Consider the following 12,025-nt stretch of genomic DNA (forward strand, 5'->3'; position numbering starts at 1 on the left):
ATGGTTAATGGGTATAAAAATATTAAAATATAGATAGATAGAATGAGAAATATTTATATAATGACATAGTGACTATAGTCAACAATAGAGTATACTTTAAAATAACTAAAAGAGTGAAATTGGAGTGTTCCTAACACAAATAAATGACAGATCCCCGAGGTGATGGATACCCCAATTACCCTGATTCGATTAATTCACATTGTATGCCTGTATCAAAACATGACATGTACCCTATAAAGATACACAGCTATTATGCACCCATAATACTTAAAAAATAAAACTAATTTTTAAAAAAAATTTGAAAATAAAAGTAAAATAAAATAAAATAATCCAAACTGTAAAAGAGCTGGAAGACTATATTAGTGACCATCTGATCTTGGTTGAAAATGAAAATAAAAGTTTTTTTGTGCATAAAAGCAAAACAAGAAATCATAAAGAAAAATAGTTTTAGATTTGACTATACTAAAGTTATATTTACAATAAGATTAAACATCAAAATGAAAGGCAAAGACCATCTAGGATAAAAACTCCAACATATAGGATAGGATTAATATTTTTAACATCTAAACCATAGCCACCATCAAAAAGAAAAAAAAGAATTAATAGAAAAATGGGCAAATGATGTAAACAGGTAATATCCCTCAGTTTCACTCCACTCTTTTTAAATTATGGAATCTTCAACCTTGAAATGAATATACAGGAACTTTTAATTCAGGGGAAACATTTGTATATCTGATAAAGATTAAAGTTAAGAGGATGTCCCTCTGACAGGATGGTCTTCCCAGCATTTGGGTCTTTCATTTCCTTGGGCCACTCTCCTCTAATGATCTTGCCTCTTATTCTCACAGTTACACCTGGCACCTTGTCAATAAAGATATCTGGACCTCCTCCACAATCACAATTTCACGCATTCCAACTTTGGACTACCATTCCCCATCATTCTAACTCATTCCCTCGAGTACCTTGAACCCCAAGACCTCTAATCCATTGATGGCACAAATTTTTCACTATCTTTCATTTCCTGGATGGTCTCTCTCCCTTCTTTGCCTGGTTAAAATCCCATGGCCACTTTTTATAACCACTTCCTGTGTACACCATTAACTCTCTTGCCCCTTTCTTGCTTCTAGTACTCACTTGGCAAAAGCAGGACATTGTTCAAATCCAACTCCCTTCCTATTCTGTGCCTTTACCTGAATATCTGTACATGCTGGAGAAGCACACATAATCTAGCTTACTGGTCTCATGTCAGTTCATGACCATGAACCTCAAGAGGGTCACTAGAGCTGACCAGCCATCACATTTCTGTGGTCCCTGAACTCACTCACACACACTCTCTCTCTCTCTCTCTCCTCGAGGACTTTCTCCTTATCCTCAATCTCTTTTCCTTATCTCATTCTCAGGTAATGACCTTGCTTCCCCCATATCTCTGAGAAAATTTAAGTAATCAGAAAATAACTTTATAGATTCCAGTCAAACATTTTCCCACCTATCACCATCTGCCCCAATACTCTGCTTTCCCATGTGTACCATAAACTATCCTCTCTGAAGCCTCCATTTATGCACTATATCCCTTTCCCTCTTAGCTATTTAAAGACATTGTTCCAGTAATTCTCCTCTCTCTCTGTTATAACATCATCCCCATTCTCACCCTTTCTATGGGGTCACCCATTTCATGTACAAGCTTTCTGGTATTTCTATGGTCTTCTCCCCAAACAGTGAAATAGTAATAATTTCTCTGGTTAAGGTTATCTAATGACCTCTACATTGCTAAATGCAATGGTTAATGCTTAATCATCCTAATTTACCTTATTCCCATTCTATTTGACCTGTTGGCAGTATTTGGGACAGGTGAGCATTCCTTTCTCTTTGATTCATTATTTCCTCCTGGATTCTAGGATATCAAGTTTTCTTTCTACCTCCCTGGTCACTTCTCAGTCTCCGTTGCTCCTTCCTTCTTCTCTTATTAATATTGGATGGCCTCAGAGGTCAGTCCCTGGCCTCTCTTATCTTTCTAAAATTTCCACTGTTGTTCTCTTGTTGAATTTATCTATTCTCCTGGCATTAAGATAGCATCTATATGCTTAGGACAGCCAAATTCATATTTCCACTTTGATTTCTTTTCCAAACTCTACACTTACTTTTATATCATACTTTCTACTCTATATTTTGCTGTCTAAAAGATATCTTCAAATTTAGTCTTATATCCAAAAATTAAACTCCTGATAATCCTCACCCTCCTCCAAATAGCCTCTGCTTATACCTGTTCTCATTTCAGTTGATGACGACTCCATCACGCCAGTTGCTCAGGTGTTAAAACTTAGAATGATCTTTCATTCCTCTTTATCCTTTCATACTCACATCCAATCAATCCCAAACTCCTGTTGGTGTTACCTTCAAAACATATCCAGAATCCAGCCACTTCTCACCATCTCTACTGTTTCTTCTCTTATCTGAGCCAATATCACCTGGATTAGTGGATGCCTTGTAACTGGCTTCCCTTGCTCTCCAACAGCAGGTTCTGTCACTCCTATACTCAGAAACCACTGATGGCTCTGGATTTTGCTCAGAGTGAAAGATAAAGTTCTTACAATGGCTGATAAGCATCCTTATTAGTGCTTCTCAAACTACCTATGGTGAAGGAGCAGTTTCTTTACTTAAGTATTTTCTAATATGTAACGAATCAGGATAAGTCTACTGATCACAAGCTTGCTAGACAATTTTAGACAAATTACTAGACACGGTTTTAGATGCTTACTCTCACTCTCTTTACTTACCTTGCCATAGAACCCGTAACAAAGAGCTTGTGGACCAGCACTGGTCCTTTACTGCTGTGGTCCCCAACGCTCCCCATCCCCTGTACCCCTGCCCCACTTTCATGGCCTGTTAGGAACCTAGGAACTGGGCCACACAGCAGGATGTGAGCAGGTGCAAGTGAGCGAAGCTTCATGTGTATTTACAGCAGCTCCCCATCACTCGCATCACCGCCTGAGCTCCACCTCCTGTCAGATCCGTCGCTGTCTCCCATCACCCCCAGATGGGACCCTCTAGTTGCAGGAAAACAAGCTCAGGGCTCCCACTGATTCTGCATTATGGTGAGTTGTATAATTATTTCATTATATATTACAATCTAGTAATAATAGAAATAAAGTACATAATAAATGTAATGCACGTGAATCATCCCAAAACCCTGTCTGTGGAAAAATTTTTTTCCATGAAACCAGTCCCTGGTGCCAAATTTGGTTGGGGACTGCTGCCACACTGGCCACATACTGAGTAAGTAGCATTGCTCTGTGCAACAAGACCACTCCTCACCTCTCTCCACCTCTGTGACCTCATCTCCTACTACTCTCCCCTCACTTTCTCCCCTGGTCTCTCCAGATATGGCAGAAAAGTCTCATGTCTCAGGGCCTTTAGACCTGCTGTTTCCTCTTGCCGGAACATTCTTCCTTCAGACTTGAGGAGACTTAGCCAACTCCCCCAGATCTCACCTTCTCAGACTGCTCTAAAATCACAACCCTGCCCTGTCCAGCACTTCTGACCTCTCTTAACCTGTTTTACATTTTTTTTTCTTTCCATAGTACTTACCAACACTATTATTTGGGGTTTTTTTTAATGTTTATTCTGTAGCTTCTGTATTCCCTTGCTAGAATATAAGTTCCACAGGTACAGACATTTTTGTTTTTTTCCCTTATGTATCTTCAAACTTAAAACAATTCCTGGCACAGCAGTGGATGTCAAGGAAACATTTTAGAATCTTGAATGAATGAACACATTTCTGACTTCTGTGCTTACCTTTGCACCTGGAAATCCTTCTAGTCCTGGCAACCCCATTGCGCCAGGCTCTCCCTGTTAAATATGAACATAAGAAATGCAAGGTCAACAGTCAAAAGGTTTTTAAGTGTTGGTTTCAAAAGCAAAGATATTTTTTGTTCAACCTTCCTCCCAAACATTGGTTTGTAATTTAGCAAGTAAGTGGTATGCTATATTTTTAAGCAATGTATTATTATTGCATCTTACATTTGAAAACAGTTTGAAAATAAAAGCTTTTCTCCAGAAAGGTATATTTTTTGAGTACTTGTTTTTATTCTGATTGACAATCTAATCAGAACGAATCCCTCTAGTGATAGATAACTCTAATTTCAATAAGAATTAGAATGAAAGGCTGGGCTTTAGTAAACTTTCCCAATTTGTGAGGTACGAGGTGCTACTAGATTTCTAGATGATAAGATTAAACTCTTATTTAAGAGTAGATGAAGATGGAGTGCTCAAAGCAGAGTTTACTCTCTTTAAATATTCTCTGGAGCTGTACATGAATTGTGAACGCCCAAGAAGATGAACCCAAGAGCAGCATCTCTAATAATTCTAAAAGTCATTGCTCAAGCTGATAGGTAACTGAAAAGGACATAGGTAAGCATTTTCCATTAAAAAATATTTTACATTTTCTAGTGTATGGTCCCAGGCTAACTGGAGCCTGTGGATCTTCAAGGAACATATTTGGAAAAGCTTTCATGAAAGAAGTTGCTAACTTTGAACAAACAGGCAGTAGAGCTTTAAATCAAGAAAGAGGTATAGTGGGGAGTTGTTTGTTTGATACTTTCTTGTTAATGAATTAATGTTCACTGCAAATACTAGGATGTTGGATGCTTTAAACCTGAGATCCCCAATCCCTCCCCCCCCACCCCTGCAGACCAGTCTGTCAGGAAAGGGCTGCACAGCAGGAGGTAAGTGGTGAGCAGCGAGGGAAACTTCATCTGTATTTACAGCCACTCCCCATCACTTGCATCACCACCTGAGCCCCACCTCTGGTCCTAATCCTGCAGTAGATTCTCATAGGGGCATGAACCTTATGTAAATTGCACATGAGAGTAATCTAGGTTGCACACTCCGTATGAGAATCTGATGCCTGATGATCTGAGGTGGAGCTGAGGCGGTGATGCTAGCACTGGGGAGCAGCTGCAAATACAGATTATCATTAGCACAGAGGTTTGATTGCACAGAGACCAAAATAAATCAGTTGCTTGCAAAGTCATAGCAAAATCCTATTAGTGAGTTGGCAAGTGACAATGTAATAGTAATATTATAGAAATAAAGTACACAATAAATGTGATGCACTTGAATCATCCCCAAACCATCCCCCAACCCCCCCCCCCCCAGTCTGTGGAAAAGTCCATGAAACCAGTCCCTGGTGCCAAAAATGTTGGGGACCACTGCTTTAAACATAATCACAAAGGGAGCTTTCAAACTTTATTCTCTGTGAATGTATTTTTGCACATATAACTCTAACCTTCTTCAAAAATATTACCAAGGCTCTAACTTCCACTATTATTTATGGTATTTCCTTTATTACAGAATATTTAGTGAGTGAGCATATGACTTAGTACTTTTTATGCTTCAGAAATCTTTTTAAATGACACTGCATATGTAACTTGTCAATCAATCAAAATTAAAAAAAAAAAGATGTTCAGATTCTATTCTGCACAGAGCTCTGTAAAAGAGGCCCTGGGTTACTGATAAAGGGAATATACTCTTTGAGTCTCTTTGCTTACATACTCAATAGCACCTAAGACAGAAGAAGTGCTCAATCAATCAATCAATATTTGTTTGAAAGTAGCTGATAATTAAATATTTAGTTGATGATCACTTAAAAATTGAACACCATAGGAATGAAGTAGTATACCTCAGAGGGTAATAAATTCAGTTAAGGGTAGATTTTCTTCATAAAGGTTTACTGAGCAGATTGGAAATGGTGCAGATCTATTGTCATGGGATTTGAAGGATTTTGGGATGAGTAAATTTCCCTCTACCCTCCTCAAATTTCCCTCTACCCCCTCTACCCTTCTCAACTTTTTACCCTGTGACCTAAAATTCTACCGTTCCTGGCTTATTTCCATGGCATATTATTTCTCCATACAGGGCAACTGGTTTGCGATGATGAGAGTTGTATAGTGGTGCTGACACATGACCCAAAAGAATGATTTCAGAGTTTTACCTAGGATAAGCCTGAACTTGTACACTCAATGTGTATGTGACTTTATGATTGAATTTTTCTGTCTTTGTGCTTCACTCATTTAATTCACAACTCTAAAATCAGGGAACATCCTTCAATCCATTTTTATTCTTTATCCTTTGTTGCAACTAAGAAATTTGAAGCCTAATTCTTTATATTCTATTTAAATACATCTACATATTTTTTTTTTTGCCAGCCACTTTCCAATGCAAGTGAATTATAATTTATCCTTTATCACCATACTTAAAAAAAACTTTCTCACCTTAATCTGCAGATACTCATGTAAGAATTTAAAACAATGTTCCAGAAAAGTCAGTGAGAAGTCTAGGTGCACACAAATGATTCAGAGAGGCTTTTTTGTGTGTGCATATGAGAGGGAAAGACCAGGAGGAAATTTTTACCAACAAGATGAAAGAAAATTAAAATTACAAGGAAGGATATAGTTTGTGAAAGGATATAGTATGTGCAACATAAAACGTGTTGCAGATAGAGAAAGGGCAGCATAAGTAGTAAAATAAAAAAAACCTCTACATTACATATTTGGAGTTTAGAATATCATACTAACTAGTTGAAATAACGCTTTCAGGGGAAAACACATCGGCTTTTAATATATATTGCCAAATAACAACAACAAAACAATAAGTTCTTTAATGCATCTCCTTCAAAAATATATTTAGATATAAAAATGTTACTTTTTATGGTTTGTTTCTTTGCTGGTTTAAAATGTATTTGACCTTTGCCAAACAGTCCTATAATGAAAGGGCTTTAGATTTTTTCATGTGGCAATGGAAAGTGGTTTGAAAGTTTTTCAGTTTTAGGTGCATTTGAGTTTCAAGTATATACCCAAAGGTTAAAAGGATATACAAATGAAACATGAAGGGCGGAACATATGCTTGAAAAAGACATGACAGGAAAAAACGCCCGGGAATAAAGAGAATCTGATTGGATTTGGCAGAACATTTACAGTGAGGCTCCTTTTGAGAAAGATGCTGCTACCAATTATCATCCTTTGGGCGGCTGGAGGGCATGATCTCCTTCCGTGCTGAGTGTAACCTCCCGATACATTCCTCCTAATAAGCAGGTTTATGACAACGCACATCTCTCACAGAATAATTGCCTAAGACATTCAAAGCAAATAAACAGTCTCTTCCTTTTTTTTTTGTTGAAGAGATGGCAGACACATTACAGAATTTCTTTTCAATAAGCATTTCTCTTCCACGATCTACTTAAAATTGAATCAATCATCAGAAGAGGATTATTAGGAGAAAGTATCCCATTTATCAGGAGCTTTATGTGTGTCCTTGTCCATCACAGTACGCTTTTTAGAACACACTGATGGAAAGAGACAGACCTCAAGGGCAGTGACGACATCAGCACTAATGCCCCTTAAAAATAAAGAACACATTGCTGGCAATTCTTTGGTGGCTTGTCATCTCCAACATGTTAATTGATGAACACCTAGGAAGGCAGGCAATTTTGCCTTATAATTTTCTTTGGAACTTGAACAAAGACCTATATTCTAAATGACACAAGACATAGGAACACACATACCACTGGGCCAGGATCGCCTTTTGGGCCCTGTAAGAAAAACATGGAGAGTCATTTTTTAAGCAATGACTGAAGCAAAATTATAGAATATGAAACATTTTTTTTCAATTTGCTTTAATGCACATAAAAATATTTGCAAGTTTTGCTTTTGTTACAGTTTGGTTTTGAAGAATAGATGAAGAAAAATAACTTTATGGGAATCCTATGAAAGAGACTGCTTGGACATTGATTTAATTCTTAGATTTACAATGAAAAAAAAGACACCACTATGAGAAATGTTATTTTTCATTATTTTGGCTGTGTACATTTTCTCAATTTTATTATAATTGGTTTATTTTTTTACTTGGTTTCACTTATTTCCTCCTGCTGTAAAATTTGGTTATATTTGTAATATGCATTTTTCAGTAAAATTAGGGGTTTTCGTTTGTTTTTCACTGTGGCTGCTCAGCTAAAGTGTGCTTGGTGATAAACAATGGTACTTACAGGGGGACCGGGTGGTCCTGGGTAACTGGGAATATTCACACCTCCCTTCAAAGAAAAAAAAAAGAAAAGAAAAAGAAAGAGATGAGAAGAATTTATAGTAACTTATAACTGGAAAGTGATTTTAAATAATTACAATTGTAAATACCTGGATTTTATATAAACTGCTCATGCCAGTTCCTTCACTGAATGGTGCACCCTTAGGAAAAAAATGAGATAGAATTATTCCCATAAGTTAATACTTAGTATCTCTACCTTTTTCCATTTTACCAAATGATATTCCTATTCTATTTGTTGTTTTTTAATGTTTCCCAGTCTACTTTAGAAAGTGAGTTTAATACTATAAGTAAATTAATATAATGCTTCTCTTTTTAGCTTTTCCAAAGCGAATGCAGAGAAAGAAATGAAAAGGCGTATGAGCTACACCTGGAGCATACACACACTTTTGCTGGGGTTTGATTAATGTTCAGGTTTGAAAGATGAGACACTAATGCATGCAGAGGAAAATATTTGCTCATTAAAATTCAGGTTCTGCGTTGCCAATTTATGCTAACTGTTTACAGCCTGCTGACCCTGTGGCTGTAATGTGGTAGTGCTGATGGAGATGTGAATAGGGAACAATTTGGCTACTGAAAAGTAATTTTTTTCCCACAGTCTCTTCATGCCAAATAGAAAATTAAGGTAAATGGGGAGATGATGTTATGCACAATCCTGTGTGGATGTTTCTACAAATACATAATCTTTAGAATAATAGGGAACAAGATTTCTCAGAAAAAATTGATGTCCTAGAGTAACCAACATGTAAAGAGAACATATTCTACAGTTAAAAAAAAATCATACACATTAGCATTTAGGAAGAATTTGCATATGAAAATTTTAGTTAGTATCTTTTATCCTTCTTTTAAAATATCTCCATAGAATCAATCAAATCAGCATTTTCGTTTTTGTAATTTGCACATTTCAGTTGCAAAACTGAAGAAGTCACTTCTGTGCCATTTTTTTGTGGGTGATTGCTGGCTAGGGGTGCTCTGTGAACACAATCTGCATGCATCTTCACAACGCTAGTGATAGAGAACAAACGCTCTATTTATTTATTCCTTTATTGTTTCGCTCATTCACTTGACAGTTACTGAGTATCTACTATAATAGATTTTAGTGTGCTAAGTCCTAGGGGGTTGAAGGATATTTTGTCTGAGATTTCCAGAGGAGGTTTCCCAGAGAAGATAACTTTTAATCTGTGTCTTGAAGGATAAATGGTTTTGAAGACTTCAGGGAGAAGAGAAAGATTTCTTAAGCCCATTATAAAATCACAGGTACCTTTCATGAGCTCATATTATATTTGCTGTTCTGTCCGCAGGGGAGGGAGCGTATTTTAGAACTTGAACCCCCCCAAATACTTTCTGTCCTGCTTCCTTGTCAAGGGAGGAAGTCAGTCACAAAGATGAACAGGTTTAGGAAACAAGTTTAGGAAGCAGAGTGCCAATTTATGGGTGCAAAAGGTGCAACTGCATGCAGACTAGTAATGTATCCTCATTGTCTTTGGAAAGTCTTGGTCATAGCTGCCCTCTCTCTCGGGTGAGTTTAGCTTCTTAAAGTATTGCTGTGAGGTAGGGCAGAGAAGGGTGTTTGGCCTGAACCTCAGCTCTGCTGCGATGTGAGCATGGCCCCACACGAGGGCAGACTTGTCACGGAGAGAGGCACCGCGGCGCCTCTCCACAGCCTTGCTGACGGAGTGCGCTTCCGTCTCAATCAGGAACGTGAAAGCATCGATGGCTCTTGTACTTTTTGTTCACTGGGAGCTATATAAATAGAGTTTCCTTGCATGTCAGACATCATGGAAAGGAATGAGCACGCATAGCATAATACCAAATTTTCTACCAACTCGCATTGCTGGAAGGGATCTCTTTTCCGCAGCCCCTCCCTTTTCTGTGAATGAAGCTCATTGAGGTTAAGTGACTTTCCCAGAGGCTCCCAGGAAGGAAGTGGGGTCAGAGCGCACGCCCTCATCTCCTGAATCGGAGGTAACGTTTTTCCTTGAAAACAAGACAGGGTCTTATATTTATTTTTCCTCAAGAAGACACCCTAGGGCTTATTTTTAGGGGATGTGTTATTTTTTTAAGTACGGTACAACAGTCTATATTTACTCAAATATAGTTAAGTCATCTTCTTCTGGAACATCATCATAACTCTCCAAACCCCAAATTCCATCCTGAATTTCTTGCGACTCTATTTACTTTAGAACCATCGGCTGGGGACCTGACAGGGGGAGCCGACCTTGTTGGTGGGGCTGCCCGCACCTTTCCGGTCACCTCTGGGATAAGTAGCTGTCAGGATGGGGCAGATGAGAAGGGCTGCTCCTCTTCTTTACCTTTCCCAGACGAAATGCATGGGTTGTGCAGATTGGCTGCGTAGCCACGCCCATCACTAGGTCTTATTTTCAGGGTAGGGTTTATATTGCGCAAATGCTTAGAAATCCTGCTAGGGCTTATTTTATGGGTAGGTCTTATGTTCGGGGAAACATGGGAGGGTAGGATGCAAACTGAGCATTGCATATTGGGGCTGAGCCAAAGGGAGAACAAATCATTTCTCCCAAAGCTACATTGGCTATTGTTTATATTCATACATAAAACTCGGAAGACTTTTATCTCTGAAACCATATAAATGTGGTCTGGCCTTTGAGTTATAAAAGGCTCTAAGCAAACATATGAATGTTAAGTTTTAAACCTGAAACAACTCACAGGTGGTCCTGGCGGTCCGGGTTGCCCAGGGGGCCCCTCGTTGCCCTGTAAGGGATATATAGACGGATGTCAGTGGCTTAGACATGTCTATCCTAGGTTTATGAACCAGACTGTATTTGCTCAGAGAAATATCTTCTTAGATCAATATGGCTTGTTGTTTTGTTTTAGTCACTCACAGTCTTATTCAACTTGGCTTTCTCCTTTACACAGGAAAATAAATTTCTTTTTTTTTTAAATTTTATTACAGAATATTATGCGGGTACAAACATTTTGGTTACATAAATTGCTTTTGTACCATTTGAGTCAAAGTGCTCATCCCCCAGATAGTGTGCATTGTACCCATTAGGTGTGAATTTACCCATCCTCTCCTCCCTCCTCCCACCTGCTTGATTTCTGATGAATGTTATTGCTATATGTGAACTAATACCTCTTGTATTAACCTAGATAGAACTGGAGACCCTTCTTCTAAGTGAAATATCACAAGAATGGAAAAAACAAACACCACACGTACTCACCATTAAATTAGAACTAATTGATAAACACTTATGTGCATATAAGGAAAATAAATATCCTGACTGCAGGAAAGATAAATGCCTTTCCCTATGCTTAATCAGATTCTCACTGTCTGAGCTTTAGGGATGAAGCTCATTTATTTACAGATGGAGCCAGACAATTGGGGTGATTGTTTCCTGGACTCCAAGTGGCGCTGGGGGAACTCTCCCAACATGGGGGTACAGAGCAGAGTTCCTACAAGCAGGCAGTGAGCTCTGGGACTGTGGCTCTAATAGTCAGCCCTCACTTTAATCTTCACCTCCAAAACCTTCAGCTTTTGGGAACCAGAGTGGCCATTCACATTAAACTGCAGGAGACAATCACAACCTGTGTGCGTGTTTGCAGGAGGAGAAACTTCTTCCATTTCCTAAGTTACTATCAGACTTTATAACCAAGTCAGTCGTCTCCCTGAACAGAAGTGACTGCGGTATAACACTGTTTACGGGAAACAATCTATACAATTTAAACAGCCTTAGACACTCTGCTTATAGGAAAAGCAGGCTAGAAATGGAATTTGCAAAAAATGAATTCAAGTTGAAACTTGAAAAATATATTTCACATTTACTTCTACAAACCATAGATGCTCATCAGTCCATAGCAAGCAGAGCTGTTGTAATCCCTCTGCTGTCTCTCACTAGTTCTTCCTGTAACTGTGCTTTTTCTTTTAGAAGAATAGTCTCATACAAAATTCTAAGTACCT

General features: G+C 38.3%; 1 protein-coding gene across 1 annotated transcript in view; it reads right to left on the reverse strand.

Moving 5' to 3' along the window:
• The window catches only part of COL19A1 (collagen type XIX alpha 1 chain), a 312,839-nt gene that overhangs the window by 35,741 nt on the left and 265,073 nt on the right, over positions 1-12,025 (reverse strand). Inside the window, exons 38-42 of the mRNA XM_076003244.1 lie at positions 10,774-10,818; positions 8,184-8,234; positions 8,039-8,083; positions 7,559-7,585; positions 3,793-3,846 (exon numbers count right to left, since the gene is read on the reverse strand). Of these exons, the coding sequence (XP_075859359.1) occupies positions 3,793-3,846; positions 7,559-7,585; positions 8,039-8,083; positions 8,184-8,234; positions 10,774-10,818 (222 nt within the window). The remainder of the gene's footprint in view (positions 1-3,792; positions 3,847-7,558; positions 7,586-8,038; positions 8,084-8,183; positions 8,235-10,773; positions 10,819-12,025) is intronic.

The sequence above is a fragment of the Microcebus murinus genome, chromosome 5 (genome assembly GCF_040939455.1).
Source record: "Microcebus murinus isolate Inina chromosome 5, M.murinus_Inina_mat1.0, whole genome shotgun sequence".
In the NCBI taxonomy this organism is placed as follows: domain Eukaryota; kingdom Metazoa; phylum Chordata; class Mammalia; order Primates; family Cheirogaleidae; genus Microcebus; species Microcebus murinus.